This window comes from Anser brachyrhynchus, assembly GCF_964034855.1.
Source record: "Anser brachyrhynchus genome assembly, chromosome: 4".
NCBI lineage: Eukaryota > Metazoa > Chordata > Aves > Anseriformes > Anatidae > Anser > Anser brachyrhynchus.
In genome coordinates, this window is record NC_137698.1 from 54,552,637 (window position 1) to 54,572,671 (window position 20,035).

Here is a 20,035-nt window from a genome sequence, read left to right on the forward strand (position 1 = left end):
TAAAAGCATACTCTTTCAGTGTTTGTTTTTCTGTTGGTATTGCGGGCCAAATTAAACTGCTGTATGACCTGAGACTTCTGTGTGCCTTAAAATTTATGTAAGCTTATTAATGGAGGCCAAGCACTAATAATAAATTTATGCTGCATGTATAGCACAGCAGTTCATCTACTCTGACAACATGACCATGAATAATTTATAAACGTAGTTATCCTGAAATTTGTAGGGGTCATTAGCATTTTAATGAAAAAGATACAGCTGTTGTACTAAATCTTCACTTGTTTTTTTCTCCTCCCCCAGCTAAGCATTTCGATCCGTACTGGGAGAGCGGCTGACGGCGTGCGGTAATGTGCTGACTGGCACTATGGGCAGGCGGTACCCGGGGGCTCACTATCGGCCAAGCAGCTCACGTACGTATGCACTTGGTCTAATTTATTTGTCACTTTATTAATTTTGAAGACCGCTAAGTTTATAATTTTTTGAAACAGTATTTGTAAAAGGATGCTGACACACTCTAATTGATACACGCAGCTCTGCTGTGTGTTTACCCAAATGGTAAGTATATTGATTTATGTTCAAACTGCAAAGGCATTTTTGAGAACTTTGGAAAAAAGAATAATAAAACAAAAAAAAACCCCTTACAGTTTGACTTGACCAAGCCTACTGCCGTGTGCTGTGTTTTGTGTTCAGGGTCTCCAACTTCATTTATTACAGGGTTCAAAAGTTTAGCTGCTGTTCCTTCTCACTCCCATCCCAAGTTTTTAGTACCGCATACCTTCAAGTTAACAAACAGCTTAAGCCTATCCTAAAGCGTCACAGTGCACTATTGCTTTAATTGCTTATAACTGCAACTAACAGCCCCAGTTTTGACTATTTATGTGTTTGTACATTATTCACATTGTATTTTCTCTGAATTGTATCCTCCTGGATGATAGTACATTATCTTGTACTGAAGGCTGCCTGCTGTAAAAGTGGGGCTTCCTAGGGGGTCCTTAGCCATCAAGAAGGTGAAACTGATGGTGAGGTCCAGTATGCAGAACTTGACTTTGTGGAGTTTTTCTTAACCCCAAAGCTAAATTCTGGAAAACATGTTTACTCTCTGCTGCAGACTAGTCATAGGTGTCATGAAGGAATATGTTAAAATGGTTCTTTTGACATTTTAGATGGTACTTTTTCAAAGAGTTTGTCTTGGTTATTAACGTTGGGATATTGTCAGTGCTAGAACTGGGGGAAGAAGTGGCTGTTACAGCTCTGACACGTCTCTGGCAGTTGTGCAGGATGGCACTGATCTGTTTGAGTCACTTGATGTTATATCTAGGAACTGGCCTTCAAGCCTGGCCTCTCCATGTATCCTGCAAGACATGATATCCATGCCCCAGCGCAGGCTTGAAGCTCAGAGCTTTGAAATGATCCTTTGTAATGGTAGGTAGTTGAGTGTTTCCCATTTCTACCTAGACAGAACAAGTAATGGGCATTCAGTTATTGCCAGAAGAGCCTAGGATGTTTTCCCTGTTGTCTAGTTTAATAGCTGCAGACAGTGAAGAACTGGAATTGTTGGCCTGGGGAGAATGGGGTTCTCCTCTGGGGTTCCTCACGGGCGGTCAAACACTGGACAGGCTTCCTAGCAAAGTGGTTGATGTCCCGTGCCTATCAGTGTGCAAGAGGCACTTGGACAAAGCCATCAATAATATGTTTTAACTTTTAGCCCTAAAGCAGTCAGGCGGTTGGACTGGATGATCCTTGAAAGTCCCTTCCAACTGAACTGTTCTATTCTGTCATCTGCCAAGTCAGAGATTTGCGTCAGGAACAACTGCGAGAGCTCCTGTCTGAGAACAGCGATATCAAAACATCTACTTCGTGGTTGCTTTATTCTTTAGTTTATCCAAGTTTTCCCTTCCTTTAACCTGTCATGGTCTCTAAGCCAGGAAATTTGCATTCTTTTTTTGGTTTTGCTGCTGTATGATTTGTGCGACTTCCTGGTGCCTAGCGTAATAAGGGCTTTGGACATGTGACAGTAATGGCATTGAAATTGCCCAGTCTTTGGGAAATACATCTCTGATAGCAGATTAGATCCTAGTGAAAGTACTGGCAAAATACATCATTTTGCTTTTGTTTTCTTTGTGTAAGTAATGAGTAATTGCAGCATCTCAGTTACTGTATTTCAGGCATCACAGTTGTGCAAATGAAAGAATCGCTTTACCCTCGTTTTCTGATCTTCATGTTGTACTGTTAAGGACTTGGTGCAGTCTTAAGCCTTTGTCTCTGACTTTTCTTTTGTCTGTCTGTATGCATATAGATAGCCACCTTTCTGTAAGTAAATAAATTCTGTGAGGGGAAGAACTAGGTGCGTGGGGAGCATGCCAGTTGTATTGCTCCTTTGGTGGTAAGATGACCTTTCAGCCGTTTATGACACTGACTGCTTTGTTGAATTATTTCGTAAATTTAGTAAACGTACTGCGTAGTCTTAGGAAAGGAGCAGAAGGTTTTATACGCAAGGAAACATAACAGTTTAAATAGAAAACAGCTTATTTGAAGTCCAGTGCTAGGAAATATATTTGAAATACAGATGCTGAAGGTATAGAAGAAGCGAGATGTTTAAAATATAAAATTGAAAGTGGTGAATTTAACAGGTGCCTGCTAGTTTAGACTTTTTAAATGTGTAGTTAAAGAGAAGTGATGTCTCTTGATTATTACTGTGAAGAAAGCAGTCTTGGGTGTTTCCTTGTCTCTGCTTAACACTTCTTGTCTTGACTTTGCACTCGACAGGAAGCCTCCCCTGTGTGCTGTTTTGGTGGTGGTGTTTTTTTTCTGTGCTTTTCTTATGAAAATTACAGACTTAACAATGTGGAAAATCTCCAACTACTGAGAAGCTAGGTTTTGTAAACAGACTTCTCCTTCGTGAATTTCTTGTAAGCTTCGTTCATATTTTTATCTTTTCTAATATTTGCTCGTAAAAACGACTTTTCTGCACAGGCTGCAGCAGCCCTCCTGCAAACACAACAGTTGTGTTGTTTAGGTAGCCTCAAATTTTTTTTCACACTGGCTAAAATTTTGGTTCTGCACACCAGAGCAAAAGGCTTCTGTATGTCTGATACAGTTTTCTGATGTGATGCCTGTGCATATTCTGTCCCTGGAATAATAGTTAATTTGTATTAGTTACTCGTAGTGGTTTGTACAATACTAAAGCTGAAGCAAAGAATTTCTGAGAAATTGGAATTGATTTCAGTGCCATTTTGCCTTGCATGCCCTCAAAGGCTTGGGCAGGGTTCAAATTAGAATTAAATGCACAGCAGTTGTATTTTCTGAGATAGCTATAAAAACAAAAGCAAGCCCTCATTTTTTCAGAAGACTTGAGAAGCAAGGAAATGCAGGAATTTCTGGGAGGTAGTTTCGGTACTCGCTGACCTTTGGAGTATGCCAGGGTGGAGGCACGGTCCCATGTCGGCACTTGCTGGAAGGGACCTGCTTGCGCCTGCGGCTCCGTCTTCGTCCTTTCCTTCTGCAGAAGACAGCACCACGTCTGCCTCACGTAAGTCACTCTGAGGAGCTCTTTGATTTGATCTGCAGTTTCCTGTCCTGTATCTTCCGGCCTTTCCAGACCTCCGTGTAAAGAGATCTTAGTGTGAGACTCAGGTATCGGCACTGCTCGGGTCATGCTCAGGAGGTGCAGTTCTCATAAAGTTGCTGACAAGCTGCATAAAATCATTGTATCTTAGATGAGGAAAAGGCAGGACTACAATTCAAGGAGTACAACTTACAAAGGTACCCAATGGCACATACGTTGCTCTCCCCCTTAAAGCCTCTCTCGTTTAGGTTCCTACCTTTCTTAGGAAGCTCTGTGGAGTCTTGCGTGACAGCTTCATCAAGGTCCCTTGGGAAATCCTGGCAGAGCCCCAGGATAGGTGCTGGATCCCACAGATAAGAAGTTATGTCTGTAGCACTGACCTCCTTTGCCAGCTGACTTGGAGCCTGTGGAGAAAAACCTTCCTTTACGAACCATGGGTGCATATTGTCACTTCTCTTTATTTCTTAACACAGTTAAATACTTGCAGGTCACTGCAATACGCCAGATCCCTGACAGGTCCACTTCTTCTCAACAGTAAAACTGGAGAAGAGTTCCCTGAAGCTGAAGGTTTCCCAGTAGCTCTGCTGGACTTCCATGGATGACCACCACCTTATGGGGCTGTGTGTTGTGTGCTCGTCTCCTTTCCCGGGAACTTTGATTCCCTCAGTGTAAAGGCACCTCGTGAAGGGCTGTGAGTTGTAGGTGGTGACAGCACAAGAGGAAGGAGCAGAGAGTATTATAGCTAGCACATCGAGACCCTAAGGCTCCCTGCTGAAATCCAGGCCAGTAATGCTAGCAGCTTGTTCTTTTCCACTTGTTTGAAGACTTTCACAGCCAAGTTTGTTGAAACTGAACACACTTTTAGCCACACTTTAGAGGAATATAAATGTCAGTAAGTGCCATTGCTTTTTTTATTATGTTCTCCTTCCGCTTTATCATGGATTGATCTGTTTGGTTTATGGGGACCATAAAGAAAATAGGCATGCAATAAAGCATTGATCTTATTTATAAGCATGCCCTTTTGTTTTATATAAGAGTTCTGTGGGTAAAAGTTTCTCGTTGTAGTACAGCAGCATTCTCAAGGAACTTTACTTGCTTCAGTAGGCCAAAATTAAAGTTATCTCTATATTCTAGTACCATAATAACACTTAGGGGAGTTACTATGGGGTATGGCCCTCTTAATCATCTCGCAGCTGTCTGTCAGCTTAAGCAGTACTGCAGCAATTGGTATATAAACTGTTTCCGTGTGGTGAAGTATTTCCTGTTTGTCCCATTAAGGTTTGGTTGAAGACAATACGTAGCAAAATACTGGCAAATTTTGAGTTTGGCTGAAATTGTTCCTTGCGTAATGAACCTTATTTTAGTTTGGCTTTTAATGGAAGGACAAATCACAAACTAAAAATGTGGACATGATTTCTGGTTTGATGCATCCTCTGCTCTGAAATACATCTTACTCCATTACTGGGAACAAGGGATATGTGGGTAGGATGTATGGGTCCAACTTTAAGACAGTTTTAGCAGGTGTGTGTACATATAATCACCTTGCTTAGGTTAGATACAGAATGTTTCTAATGGAAAAATGGCCTCTTTTTCTGGAACAGAATGAATTTTGTCAGTGTGCAAAATCTGTAGTTCCCTCTCCTTGATAGCTCTGATCATCTCATTTTTATAAAACCTGGCAATCAATTTAATTATCTGTTCTAAGACTTGTATTTTTTTTTTGCTCGCTTGTCTCAATTTACTGTTTGCAATTTGAAATGATTTGCAAACACCATGAATGAATGAAAATAGGGGGTTGATTCTTTATATAGAGTCTAAAAATATATACACATTTCTTTTTTTCATATAGAGTTATGGAGAGTTTTCTGAAAGGTTGTCCCATTTATTTAGTTTTCAGATTTATATTTCTAGAGCCCAACTTGACGTTAAGCACAATCTTATAGTAACAAGAAAACAGTGCAGGTGTGCCATGCTCTTTCAAATGTATTTTGAGTTATCAGCTATGAGGTAATTGCTGGCTCAGAACTATTACTGCCAGTCTGGGTAATTTGAGGGTAAAAACATTTCTGGATAACCTTATAAGAGCTTAATGTATAACTAACCATAAATTTATTATATGTAATTCAGAGGGCAACTGAAGTTTGTTGCAGGTGAAATCCTGATTCCAGGCCACCAGGAACTTAATTGCTAAAATATATTCTTTTAAAAAGCGAACCTGAACAGTCTGCGTTTGTGTATATACAGTTAGTTGTTCCTGGAGAAGCTGTTTGTGCTCAGGCATATGCAGTATGTTTTGTAGGCTTTGTGGGAATAGTAAAGCGTTTGCAAACTGCAAACAGCAGGCTCGCAGTCAACATGTGTGAGAGGTGGGTAATGATAATCATAATTTTTTTTATTTCTTGTTCAGCACAGATGCTGTGCTGGAACTGAGCTCATCCATCACATCTGACAGGGGGTCAGTTAACATTTTCTTTTTTTTTTCTCCTTCTGTTAATAATGCTGTCACCTGTGCTAAATCTTTTCTCTACTTCTGTTGCCTGTGCCTCCTGACCCAAGAGGCTGGTGCTGCTGAGTTGGTGCCATCACGAACAGGTGGGACGCCGGTGTTGCGGTGGATCTGGCCAGCTTCTTTAACCCTGGTCAGGAATAAATCATCTCTTTAATAGATCTGCTTCCTGGTTTAGGGGTTATCAAATGATCTAAGTTAAATTTATGTGGAGCCTCAAAATTCCCTGGTCTGCATTCAGCCTGAATCAGTCTAAGTCATTTTATGTGCCAGATCCGTGACCACTGATTCCCTTCTGTTGTTTTATTAAGCACCCGGATAGACTGCCTGTCCTGCATAGCATTTTGGTTGCTTTGGTTTTCGTAATTCTGATCAGGTCTGATTACGTATTATTTACCTTCAGAATTAGTAAGTGTTTTGGGGAGGCACTTGAGACTGAAGTTGCAGGATTTAGAAGACCAAGTCCTTCTTACTTTGTTGTTCTCTACTGCAGAAACTTTAGTTACTATTTCTGAGCTTGTCTCAGTCTCTGTAAGAGAGAATGAAGTGAATGCTTGCTCCTTAGAGTAAAGCATACATATAAAGTAGGGTTGTTTGTAATTAACAGCTAGTCTGAGGTATGATCTTTATTTGCAGAGATTGAGTGGTTAATACCTGTAATAATAAAATAAATAAAAGACACTAAGGCTCAGGAGTTTTATTTACACTATAGGATAAAAAAAAAAAAGGCTGAAGTTTAGTTAATAAATGTCTGAAAATTCATGGATCACATGGCAGAAGGTCTTAATATCTTTGCTTTCCAGTAGCCAAAAGATAAAACACGCTCCGTCTCCTTGCTGTGACAAGCCTGGTTTTGCATGCCAGACTTTTCCATTCTGCATAGGGGTGAAAATCTGATTAAGGGAGAAAATCGAATTTGGAGAAGACTTGGTACCTTGTTTTTCCCCTCAGTAAATGCTGGCTTAATCCCGATGGCGTGTCATGGTTACGCCTTCTGTAAAAGGCAGTGCAGCTCTTTGTTCCCCCGTGGGGTCGCTTGGCTGAAGAACGCTCCAAGCAGCGTGAGATGACCTGGGGTAGTCTGCAGCACGGCGTTTGGCTTCGTCAAATCTGTACTGCTCATTTACGTGCGTCAAGCTTAATGAAATTATAAGGAAAGAAGCATTACATTTAGCACATTTCTTGTTTTTGTTTTTTTTTCCTTTGTAGCTGCTAGAATTTGTTTTGTGAGGTATTTTCTACCTTGCTTCTTGCTCGGTGAGGAATTGGACTGGAAGGATGGGAAGAAGGAAGGAAAAAATGGCACAAGAGAGAGTAAGCTCCACTGAAGCGCCAGAACTCCTTGCAGGACCTTAAGTTGTCTTTTCCATAAAAGCCTTATTGAAAGGCAGATCGACATTATGGATTTCCATTCATAATCAGGAGAACACAACCCTGCTGCTGGGCTGTTGCAGTCAGTTGGCAGCGTGGTCAGCTCTAAAGGGAGAAATGTAATTTTGTGGCAGCAGAGGCTGGCAGGCGGCCGCTTGGGGAAACGGGAGCCAGGAGGGGAAGCGGGTCGCTGGATGGTGGTTGCAGTGGGGCTACGTGGGCAGAAGCGGCTGGAAATGGGAGAAGCTGCATTATTAGCAAGCAGGTCGGGGAGGTGATTTTGTTGTGGTGTGAGGGCAGAGCCACGGTGGGTGGAGGAGGCGGTGGTGATGCCCTGCTTGAGCTTGACTAAGCGGTCTCGAGAGACCCCTCTCATCCTCAGCAGCTCAGAGATTCACGTGGAGGAGTCTGCAGATGAGTGTGAGGGCACACGTGCAAGCTGCTTGCAACCCTGCTCCTTTCCCGCTCTTGTGTCCCCAAAACTGCTCTGCGCCCTTTCAGAGTGCAGGGCTTAGCTTGCTTTGCTGGCTTTGCTGAGCTTTCTCCCTCCAGCTTCCAGGCTTGGTCCAGCAGAGATGTCACTGCTGGAGGGAGCCGCGGGAAGAAAGCCACTGGCTGTAGGAACACCCTTGGTTGCTGTCATTTACCACAGCACTTCATCCAAGCCTTTTTCCCCCTCCTTTTTCCCTTCTGAAAGCGTTTAATATCCCCTGGAATTTGTGTAGGTACATGGGCTAAAAGGAGCACTTGATTTGAGATCTTTTAGTCTCCGTCCTGATTTCAACTGCGTTAATGTAAGTCTAGACTTCATTAGGAGGTTTTCAGCTGAAGTCTGTTTATTACCATTTAGCTGGTTCTAATTGAAGAAAAATGGAGATGTGAGAAGACTGTGCTAGGATACTTAATTATGAATTAATGCTTTAACATTGCCATTTACCCTTTGAAGCTGGGGGATTAGCTAGTGCCAAGCTGGAACCATTTTCTCCACCTGCTTAGGCTTTAATGAGGTGAAGTCTGCAGGACCTGTGGGTGTAGCCCCACAGCTTGATTTTATCATTACACATGTTGTCGTCAGCAGACAGCCTTGCAGAAGGGAAATTACTTTATGGAGAGGTTTGTATTATTTTTTTCCTACATTCCCTCGACACAACAGCAGCAGTACTCATAGGTGCACAGAAATGCCTTGGCTTCCAGCGTATGCATCACTTGCATCCAAACCAGAGACTACAGCAGAAGTGGCTTACCTCCAAAAAGATGGCCATGAAAGGGACCTGTACAGGAGGCAGCTGTCTAGTTTTTTTGTGATTCCCTCCAGTTGGATCTGCCCTGCGGGCTATACTTACTGGTTTCATATGCTGGATCTCATTCTGCAAATTGTTCATGTGAATATGCCTTACTGCTGTTCTGCTGTTGGTTTGTTTTGTTTGTTTGTTTTTTTTAAACCAATGCTGGTGTAGTTTCCTCAGTAAATTATGGTAGAGTAATTGGCAAAAAAAAAAAAATTGCTAATCTGATGATGTTTTCTGCTCTTAATAAAACATGCATTAAGAAAAATGATGTCTGTGTTAGTTTTAATTACTTGCTCTTGGTAGTTGTAGACCAGTGTCTCCCATACTTTGATTATCTAATAGCTTTGAAAGCTCAGTAGATCATCACTGTTATATTATCAGGGTTTGTTTAGAATACTTAAATACTTATTTTGTGTTTTCCTTTGGTTTTAATTCTTACATGATCCCTCTTTTCAGATTTCAAATTATAATCTATTTCCTGATGCATTGCTGACGCCCCGTGAGCCATGTCAGAAGTACTTCAAGGTCAGATGCCCTTTAAAAGATTCTGCTATGCAAATATATGAAACTTTCCTTTTCTTCTTCTTCCCAGGCCCATTTTTCGCTTTCATTCTGCACTTAAAAATGAAAAAGAGCAAGGACTTTCGTTTCTTTTTAACAGTGCCTTTTTGAATAAATTCTGTTCAGCTTTTAAAAAAACTATTCCTATAGATTATATAATGCAAAAAACTCTTATTTCAGTTAAAGGTAAATCAGTCACGCACTAATGTTGTTTCTGTTTGTAATGACATTTTCTCTCTCCTCCTTCCAGCTCTGCAGGGTTTATGACATGATTGAGAAACATCAATAAAAGCCATTCAAGTAATAGTGTTATTTATATTATTATGATGCTTAGAAAATTGGGGCTTTTTCCTGTTCAGCACATTATGCTGGTGAAAGTGTATTAATCTATATCTATAGCTATGCTTGTATATATCAGACGTATGCAGCTGAGACTGATTTCTTTTTAATACTAAGCAAACTAGAATCATTAACGAATTGCTACGACCGATCCTCTACCTACTTCAGTGCTGTCTTAAAGCACCTAAATTTTGCTAATATCCTTGTTATTCTCAGTTCTTGGCCAGGGTCCAATATTTTTCTTCTAAACGAGTAAAACCGGGGTATCGTAAGTTAGTGCTGTTGATCTGCTCTAGCTACGGTATGCATCAACTCAGTAATTCTTGGTCCGCTTGTCCATTTTTGTTGGCTTTTTAGCTTAAAGAAAGTGATGATAGTTGTTGCTGCTCGGGTCACCAGGGTGCAGTTTGTACATCTGTAAAATGGAGCGCTTTTTACAGCTGTAATGACCATCTCTGGACAAATCGCAAGCAGCCACTAGCCTGGCAGGCTTCTCCTGAGAAGTCAGTTTCCACACCCAGATGCCTTAGGGCCCACCAAACAGCCAATGTTACAGGACTGATAGGAGGCTCTTACTCTGCTTAAGGCATGTACTGACACTTTCAGATGTTTGGTTTTGATCAAGACATAAAGCAGAGCTCTCCATAGGAAGAAACGACCATCAGCCACCAAAAAAAATTGGAAATAGTAATACACGTTTCGGAAGTAAGTAGAGAGGCAAAGCCTGTTTACAAGGAAGCACAGGTGCTCTGGCAAGCGTGGAAGTCTAGGGCTGAGCTCTGCTCCTCTCCAACCTCTGAGCAAAGGCAATGAAGGTGCAGATAGCAGATCTCAGGTGGGGATACTCTGATTCAGCACAGACACTATGCAGCAATTTTGTAGAAAGCCCTAGCTGGGAGCTGCTTTTTGTTTCTGTTGTTTGTTTCACCTCATGTAGAAGCAGGAATAAATTGCGTTCCCTTGAAGTTTTTAAATAGAAAGTTGGGATGGGCTTCCATTGGGAATAAAGATGTGTTTTGAGCTTCGTGGTGCATAAAGGAGGAGGGACACGCTACCTTTCTTTTTCCTTAAGCTGTTCTGCCGTGCAATTTAGGCTTTCTTCTGTATATTTAAGCATTTCCTGGCATTCAGATGTTTTCCAGCCCTTCACCTAGTCCTGGGCTGGTAGCAACTTCTGACCTTGAGACCCCAAACTTGTCCTTTGCCATTTGCTTTTCTTCTTTTTTTTCCACCTCTGTTGTTGCTTTTCTTCTTCCCACCTTTATTTCTGACTGAGAGAGGATGGTGCTGGCTGGGCCTCTTGCAGAGCCTGGCCTGGCTCACAAGGTGACGGCCAGCAAGAGGACAGGGTGCTCCTCTCCGTGTGCACGTCCCAGTGCTGCGTATTTGCACGGGCTCAGGAGGGGAGGTGGTACCTAACGAAAGGTTCCCACTGACATTTTCCTGAGTACAGTCATGCTGTGAGCAGCCCAATTCAGTGCCCAGCTTATCAGCATGGCAGGGCGTCACGTGGAGCCTCTGGAGGCTTTGCTTCAGTCGTTGATCCATGTTCAGTGTTTGTCATAAATCAACCGGGCAGCTTCATCAAGTAGATTAGCAGAAGATAGTGCATCTTGTTTCTGTGGCTCTGTGGGCTTATTCTTACGGTATTTCTGATCTGTGAAATTCCAGCTGCAGGATGTTGGCTAAAGATAATCTGGCAGGCAGATACTTAAGCTTTATCTGGGAAGATTATTACTATTTTTTTTTTTTAAGAAATTTGTGGTAGGAAATAGTGGCAAACATGGTATACAGCAACTCAACAGATGACAAGAATAAATTTCGGTCTTGTTTCAGATTGTGGCAGCTGTATTTATTGATGAAAAAATGAATGCTTCTTTTAATTTCCTGAAATGTAAAGTAAAACTTAATCTAGTGAAATCCGCAGATACCGTGCAATTCCACACACTGCAAAGGTCAGGCAATGGATGAAAATTACTCTGCCGTTTACATTTATTTTTATATGCAACTTCCAAATTGTCAGACTTGAACTGATTTAGAAAAAAAATATAAAGCAGTCAGTCTATAAACAGTTTTTTTAATGTTTTTAGATTGAAATGTGCTTTGGTAAAATGAAGTTGGATCAGGTGTGACCTTGCTTGCACTGGACTTCATTGTTTTCAGGCAAGATTCAGGAAGCAACATTTGTTATGTATTTATGGGATGTACACTTTAAAACTTGCTTTAAATTACATGATGATTGCGTTTTAGAAGTCTTCCATGGCTTAAACTGGAATTGTCAATAGGATGTTTGTTACCTGTTACGTAAAGTGACACACAGGCTGGTGCACAGTGTGCACGGGATTTTCCATCTGCTGAAGAACTTGCAGTTGGACTAGACTGATAGAGAGGCATTTGAGGAAATAACAGAAGTGAAAACTTGTAAAATTTAGTTTAAATTCTGTTTTTGAACAAGCTTTAGAAGTTATTCTAGGTAAGTGATTCAAAAAACAGAGATTATATTTGGTCTGCTTGGTTTTAAATGGAGTGGAGCGATGGTTGGGAGCACGTAGCTTTGAAAGCCCATGAAAGGGCAGGGAATACGAGCAACTGTGCCTTTGGTTATTAACGCCGTGAAGTGCTCCTTTTCACTCTGTGTTTATATAGATATTCGTTTAAAACCCGTATGTTTAATCTCTTGTAAATCTATACAGCACTCTGATCCATCCTGTATCAAACGTACAAGGATGCAGCACAGCTCGGCTGGAATTCTCTCTCGTCAGCGAGCTCAGCTTGTAACTTTCATTCCTGGATAAGCCCCAAACATGTTCCCATGTGCAGGGTGAGCAGCCAGTGGTAGCTGAGAGTTGGTACCAACAGAAAGGGTGTTTCGTGCGGTGGCAGATGGGAGCCATTTATTAATCGGCCTCTTCTTTGGTTGCCAGGTGTCAGAGAACCGTGACCACTGCAGTGTGCAAGCTGAGGTGCTCAAGGGGTGCTTGTGCAGATTAGTGGGAGCCGTGAACAGGCAGCAGAGAAACATGTGATATTTCTTTAAAAAAAAATCATTTCTTCATAGTCTAAAAATTTGTTCCCTCAAGAAACTTTGAATTTTTCAGAATGCGAGCTGTACACCGGCTAATTAAAATCAGAAACTTGTCCACAAGTAGAAAAAAAGACTGTTTTTATTTAACTGTGAAATGTGTACTCTCTCTTAGGATGTACATTGCATCCTTAACCTTGAAGTTTGTGAGCTGTAGAAATTGTGACCTGTCTTCATCTTTGGAGTAGTCTTTTTTTTTTTTTTTTTTTTTTTAAGTGGATTGAACTAGAGCAGGACGTTATCGAGTGATTTTTGATAACCATCTCCCCCCCTCCCAGAAACTGAATACAGTTTTGTGTAGTGCGGTGCTGTGTCTAGCAAAGCATCCAGGTTGCTTCCTCTTCTTTTTGTCTTCCACGTCTCTCCTCTCTGCTTTCTGACCCTCATCCCTCCTTCCCGCAAAAAGAAAAAGAAAGAAAAGAAAGAAATGGCAGAGAAATTTCCGATGTTAAGAGGCAGGAGCAGGCTGGCCAGTCAGGCCGACAGTTAGCAGTAATTGAGAAAGGAGCAACATCTGCCTGCAGTCTGTGTACGAGTTTCTCAAATTTTCTGCTTCCTAGTGACAAGCCATAAAGGGGTCCTCACCCTGGGGTGGTACTGGTGCAATACTAAAATAAAACGACAGCGTGGGCAGCGTCTGGACTCCGAGGTGTTTGCTATGGGCTCCTCTCCTGTCCCCTGCAGTCCCCTTGGACCACAGAAGCTCCGACAAAAAAAAAAAAAAAAAATAAAACTGCATCTGTTATATAGGGTCAAGCTCTCTGCTCGTTTCTCAGTTTCACAGTCCTGATCTCTCTCTATTTTTCTGCCTCTGTGTTTCCTTATTAAATAAGCTAAGCTTTTGTCTATTCTCTTACCCACTTAGGTTGTGGTAATTTTCCTACTGTAAAGCGATTATATAAAGTGCCGCATCCCTTCACCAGAAGCCCTGGCAAAATAACACGTAACGAAGGTATTTCATGGCTGCTTCTTTTTGCTCTTGCAGTCGATTCCAGCGTGGACGCGCTGGCGGTGTTTATGGCAAGCAGCAGCACGCCGGACGCTGTGAATCGCAATAACCCCGCCACCCCGCCGAACACCCTCAACCTGCGCTCCTCTCACAATGAGCTGCTGAACGCGGAGATCAGGCACACCGAGAGCAAGAACAGCACTCCCCCCAAATGCAGGAAAAAATACGCCCTGACTAACATCCAGACGGCCATGGGCCTTTCCGACCCAGCAGCGCAGCCCCTTCTGGGGAGCAGCTCTGCCAATATAAAGCTGGTGAAGAACGGAGAAAACCAGCTGAGGAAAGCCGCGGAGCAGGGACAGCAGGATCCCAACAAAAACCTCAGTACCACGGCAGGCATGAACGTAACTTCTGAGAAGTTTGAAGGTAAAGAGCCAATCCTGCAGGATTCCTCCGGCTGTGAAATATTACCCTTGCAGCCCAGGAGGACCAAGAGCTTCCTGAATTACTATGCAGACCTGGAGACGTCCACTAGAGAGCTAGAGCAGAGTTTTGTCGCGATGGAGGATAAATCTGCACAAAGCAACAGCCAGGCTTCTACCATTATTGTCAATGGGGAAGCCCTGCCCCGGAAACAAAACAAGCAGTCAAGCCCAGAGGATGGCCAAGCTGCCATGGTGTCCTCGAGCCCCGAGACTAAGAAAGACCACCCGAAAACGGGGGCCAAGACGGACTGTGCGCTCCACAGGATTCAAAACCTGGCTCCGAGCGATGAGGACTCCAGCTGGACCACGCTGTCCCAGGACAGCGCTTCGCCGAGCTCACCCGACGAGACAGGTAGGCGAGCAAAAGCTGCTTGTAGTTTTGGAAACGTGTTGCTGAGTCTTCTCAGCTGGTGGCTGGAAGGAGTGGGGCAACTCAGCACTGCTTTTAGTTGGGGAGTGGTTGAAACACGAATGCTGGGCCACCATACAGCTCCCCATCCTTTTGGGAACGCGTGGCAGCCTCCTGTTTGGTCCTAGTGGCTTGCCTTTTGCTTTAGGGAGGGCACCATCAGATGCTGTAGGCAGGGGCCTGAAAATGAAGAGGCCTTAATTTTCACAGTAATTCCAAACTGCTTCGACACTATCAGTAATACGTGAACTCACCACTGCTAGTTTGTAAGTGGTGTTTTGCTTGGTGGGTAGGTGTTATGAGATGTACCTAATTGTCTGGAGATGCCTGGTAATTAATAGGCATCATTGCCTTATATTTGCCTACAGATGACAAGCAGAAACATTTCTGAGTAAGAACTGTTGCTTCTGAGCAAGGATTTTCAGGTTCAGAGATGTCAGTTTTCTAACTCAACTCTGTGAGCATCCCCGCTCCACTCCCAGTCACTTGATAAACTTTTATATCATTTAACTTGGGTCATTTAACTAATGTGTTTGGGTTTTTTATGCAGCAGTTCCATGCAGTAATTCAGAAGCTGAAATTGTGGCGTGTCAGTTTTTGAAAGCCTGGGCTCATTAATTATCTGAGCAGTAATGGTGACTTCTGCATGGGCTTTGTTGTGATTTACAACACATCCGTATTATTTTTAAACTGCGGAGATCTCATTTATTCTGGTTCATGGACTTTGTATATAGACTTGGATCTAAAAAAAGATACGACCCTCAAAATGAGGACAGGCAGTGCAATTCTCAAGGTGATGTAGGCTAAACAAATTTGTCGCATGTTGTTTGTATTTTAAGTGATTTCATTTATTACAGTATAGAGGTGCTGTACTGTTTGGAGGTTGCAGTGATCCAAATTCACAGCTTTATTACGTGTCTGTAGCGTTTGTGGCAGTCCCAGTTGTGTGTCTGTGATTATAACAGTAGTGAGCTGGATTTTTAGTGTGGTCTTTTCTACGCACAGCAAGAAGTCCCCACGCACTGTGTGACATACAATGGATCCTCTGATCTTTTTTGATGTGTAACAAACCTTTTGCTGTTCAGAGAACTTTTGTGCAGCCTTCTCTTCATGTGCAAAATGAAATTGTTCTCAGTTTTCTGAGATTGCTGCTTGTGTGTCCTGAGCAATAATACGGATTCAATGTGTGTGGCAGCACTGATAACATTTGCTGGAGAAAACATCAATGGGAGGTTTTTAGATAACGATGCTGAGTGTGTTAGCTCTCTCTTTGTACTTGCCGCAGGCTTGGGGGCAGAAATGTGGGTAGAAAATTTACATTCAGTGAAAACTAAATTGGAATAATTCCAAGCCACTTAATTAAATAAGGCGCACCCAGGATGAGCTAGTGTAAGTTTTGTCTCTCTTTCTGTTAATTAACGTGTTTAATTTTTTTCTTTAAAGCTGTGTATTGCCCCTGTGTGACGTCCAGGCTCTTTCAGCACTCAGAAAAGAGGATTTTCTGGGCTATGTTTGGGGGCTGGCAGTTTTACTCACACTTGATAGGATGGGTACCACCAGGGCTCCTCTCTGCCACTACACCTGGGCAAGAGGAGTGCGTTGCATGTGGTCCTCCAACCCTTGTGCTCCTGCATCCGTAATTAATGGCAGCGACCAAAGGGAGAAGGGCATCCAGGAGAAAAATCTGCAAAAGCAGACAGTTTTAGTTATGCGGCTTCTGGGAAGGAAAAAAACAAAAAGATGCAGTTTCAAGAACAGTTAATCCATTAAATAGTGATAGCAGATGCCTGGAGAATTATTAATGTCCAAGCCAGAGATACCGGGTACTTTAGAGTACTTGGTTGAAAATTGCAATATACTGCTTTCAGGTCTTTTGAATCGTTTTGGCCTTCTCATCTCTCTCACACAACTCATTCAAATTTTGGATAACTGAATGTTTGGGGGTTCTCTTGTTTTGCTTCCTTTCACTTGTTTTTGGAGGTATGGAATTCAACAACCCTGAAGAATTTACTCTCAAGTTTAATTGCGTGCACTAGGGATGCATCACGGCTTAGACAAAGTGCTCCTGAGCTCTCCCTAAGGCAGGAGGCTTGGATCTGTGATCTCGTGAAAAGGTGTTTTCAGAAGACTTGCCTCTTTTTCTGAGTGAGGAGGCAAAAATAACACAGCCCAAGTTAAGGAAGCAAAACAACTTCTGGTCAGTGACTGGCTGGATATTAAACAGACATCAGGGTGGTTGATTAGTAATATTGTTAAACAAAGTTAATGGAGCCAATTAATGACAGGGGCGCCGAACACCGCAAGCACAGTATGGTGCGCTGTTAGAGTTGTGGCTTGAGGACACTCCTTTCTCTTCCAAAGAAATTGTCCGTACCCACAGCTAGACAAGAAGAGCATTGACTTCAGCTTTCAGAGGTTTTTATGAGGTCTTACAGTTTTCTAACCTGCTTACTGAGATTCGGTGCTTCAAAAAAGAAAGTGTCCAGGCTGATTTGAGAAGCAGAAAAGAGCTGTAGACAACAAACCAATACTTTGCCAGAGGTGCTGAGCACGAGTCAGGCCCAAATGGGTTTCATTTGGTCGTCCTCCCCAGGCAGGTGAGCTTTCCCCCGCTGCCCTCAGCCACCACATCTTCCCTGGGACCCGCGCATATCCAGCTGCCCCTGCCGTGGTTTGGAGAACGCGGTGTGGATGACCAGCAGTTGGCTCCGGATGCCTGCCGGGCTGCGGGTGGCACGGAGCGGTTTGTAAATCACGGGGAGTGCTTCCCCCCAGTCTCCAGAAAATTTATGCAGTCTGGTTTTCAAAGGAAACACAGCTGGTGTGATTACACCATCTACCTATTCTTTTTCTTCCTTTATGAATTTGTAAGCCATGCGCCAGTTTCACCTGCGTATCGTTCATAAGCGTGGCTCAATCAGCAGGAGTCAAGAGCACGCCCTGGTGCCCAGATGTGGGGAAGGATGAGGCTGGTGGTAGTGCTATTTTCTGTTTATGGCTTGTTTTTTTTGGGGGGGGGGGGGGGATGAAGCTTACCAGAAAAACTGTACAAGGCATTTCTTAACCTTCCAATCACCTAAAAAATAGTTTCAGTGGAAAGCTATCTTTCCTTGTCAAAGCGCGGCTCTCTATTTAATAATGAGAGTGAAAATTCTCGGGGTGGGGTAGTGGGGGAAGAAATCATTTCTGTTTGCCCCGAAGCCAAGAAAAATACTGGAATTTGATTTTGCTTCCTGTTTCATCATCATTTGAACCTTCCTGAAAATGGGGAAGGAGAATAAGAACCCCTGATCCATGAGGAGGAGGGCCTCTGGGGTCTGTACAGCTACAGCTTTATTTTATTTTTATTTTTTTCTGAGGCTGAGCAGGGACAGCAGCCTCCCCCTGCTCCCCAGCTTCTCAGCCTCTGGCTCACGCAGTGTGCTGTTTCTCCCTGGATGAAAATATCAATCAAAGGGGAGTCAAAAGTGCAATTTTCCTCCTTTCGGGTAGCGCTGCTGCTGTATGTGAGTGCCATACACCGAGCGCCTGCCTGCTGCTGCTCTCTCAGCAAATGCAGGATGTCAGCTTAATAGCTGGTTACAAATAAACAAGTTCAGCCCAGTGCAGAAATGACAGCAATGAGACTGGCCCTTGGGGATTGGGAGTTTGAATCTTGTAAATAGAGCCTGCTATTCTGAAATAATAGTGCGTCTGGCTGGAATAGCCCTCTAATACAATAAAAATTGCAGCAAATCATGAACTAGTCAGAAAGATTTATACCAATGGTCAGTTCTGCCCCTGATTTTAACCAGCGTCTTTGACAAAATTAAAATGAATGTCTTTTAAAAGCTCCCATTTTCCTTTGCAGTACCTATCTGATACAGACAACAAGTATGTTATTTACTACAGAACATGTTTTCTCTGTTCCTGAGTGTGGAAAAAGATTTATGGTAGTAAAAATACAGTCAATTACACTTGGGCTAAACCCAAGTCCTGTAACGCCGGGGACAGAATATACTGTCACCTAAACGGTTGTAGGATTCCGAGTAACCATCCAATTTTCACTGACTTTCAGGAATAAGAGGCTCTAGTTCACACGCTCTGCATCCTAATGGCCTGCCAACTTGTAATATCAAGATGTCTTTTTTTAATCCTGCATGTTGCTGATAACCACGTGTCAAGAGCACTGCAGGTTTCATAGTCTCGGGCTTGACTTGACCGTTCGCTGCTGATTGCGGCAGAAGAGCTGCATATCCCCAGTATTTGTAGAGGTAATGTTCTGTATGGGGAGTGACTAATTGCATCTTTATGTTCCTTTTAGCTCCCCATCTGAGAGGATTTTAGGGAAGAAAAAGCAAGCCGGTTTAAAAGGAATGGAACCTGAAGGGCCGTGTGGTTATTTGTACAACGTCCACAGTAATGATCAGCATTCAGGGCCTACTGGTAGAAGGCCATAAAATAAATGGAACTTGGTAGTAAATTGAACTTGAGAGGTGCCTCTTGAGCACACGCTGCAGCTATCAGTTACACGGTGCTGCCTTGGGGCAGTCAGGTCAGTCTTCCTGGGGTTCTTCAATCCCCAGCTTCTGTACTCAGATAAGTGCTCTGACTTGAAACCCAAAATTTTCAAGGTAAAGAGGGGTGATCAACACCCTTTTGAATTGGGACACTTCATAAAAATAGGTATATAAATTGAATTAACGTGCATAAATTCAGGAATCGGAGAACAGATGTTTTACACAGCAGTGATGAGGATCCTCCCCCAAACTGTTTCCACCTCTGGGGATTTGGGGCTATACAGGACATGTTGTGTAGTCACAGTTGTAGTTTCTTCCTTGCTGTCTACCGGATGGATAAAGAAAGATTCTTTATTTTGTCAGAGCCATTGATTTTCCTCCCCAGGGAGGGCTTGATCCAGCTGCCTGCCTCGCGTCCCCTGAGGTGCCTGGCGGTGTCCCAGGTGAGCACGGAGGCAGGAACGAGGGCTTGAGCTGTGGAGGAGCGACTGCAGGCTAAGCAAGACACGCATCAAATAGCACTCGCAGAGCGTATTAACCAGCTGGATAGAGCCTGCAACATCTACCCTGCAGTGCAGAAAAGAAATTTGTTCCTTTCCTGGGTCTGGCTTTGTTTTAAACATTGCTCCCTGGTAACCTCTGCTACATGGTGCCTATGGGGTCGGGGATGTTTTTGTCATATTCTTTGCAAACACAGCTCTCTCCAGCGTGACATCTGAGTGCTCCGGGGCCAGGGGACATCGAGCTGACAGTTGTCTTCTACTGGCCGTGCATTGGCTACCAACACATCACCGTGCCAGCTCAGTGCTTTGCCCAAAATAATGTCAAATAGGGACCCATCCTAGCTGACATAGCTTCATTAATTTTGATGTTTTTTTTCTGGCTGAACTTCTGGCCACTCAATAGGAGTTTAACAAGCTGTCTTATTTTGCCTGTGATACATCATTCCTTGTTCACTACTTGTCTTTTTGTGGACGTCTTAC

The 20,035-nt window shown here is 43.1% G+C and overlaps 1 protein-coding gene and 1 long non-coding RNA gene across 5 annotated transcripts in view; one reads left to right on the forward strand and one right to left on the reverse strand.

Moving 5' to 3' along the window:
* The window catches only part of APBB2 (amyloid beta precursor protein binding family B member 2), a 172,828-nt gene that overhangs the window by 67,301 nt on the left and 85,492 nt on the right, over positions 1-20,035 (forward strand). For 2 of the 4 annotated variants that reach the window (XM_080589360.1, XM_080589359.1), the window contains exons 4-6: positions 298-407; positions 9,185-9,253; positions 13,696-14,496. In XM_080589360.1, the coding sequence (XP_080445486.1) occupies positions 9,235-9,253; positions 13,696-14,496 (820 nt within the window). In that variant the 5' untranslated portion in view covers positions 298-407; positions 9,185-9,234. The remainder of the gene's footprint in view (positions 1-297; positions 408-9,184; positions 9,254-13,695; positions 14,497-20,035) is intronic. The other 2 variants (XM_080589357.1, XM_080589358.1) reach the window with 1 other exon arrangement.
* LOC308194030 lies at positions 5,344-9,177 on the reverse strand. The gene is made up of 2 exons (XR_013950185.1): positions 7,311-9,177; positions 5,344-7,205 (listed from the first exon to the last, which is right to left on the reverse strand). It is a non-coding gene; the product is annotated as an uncharacterized lncRNA (long non-coding RNA).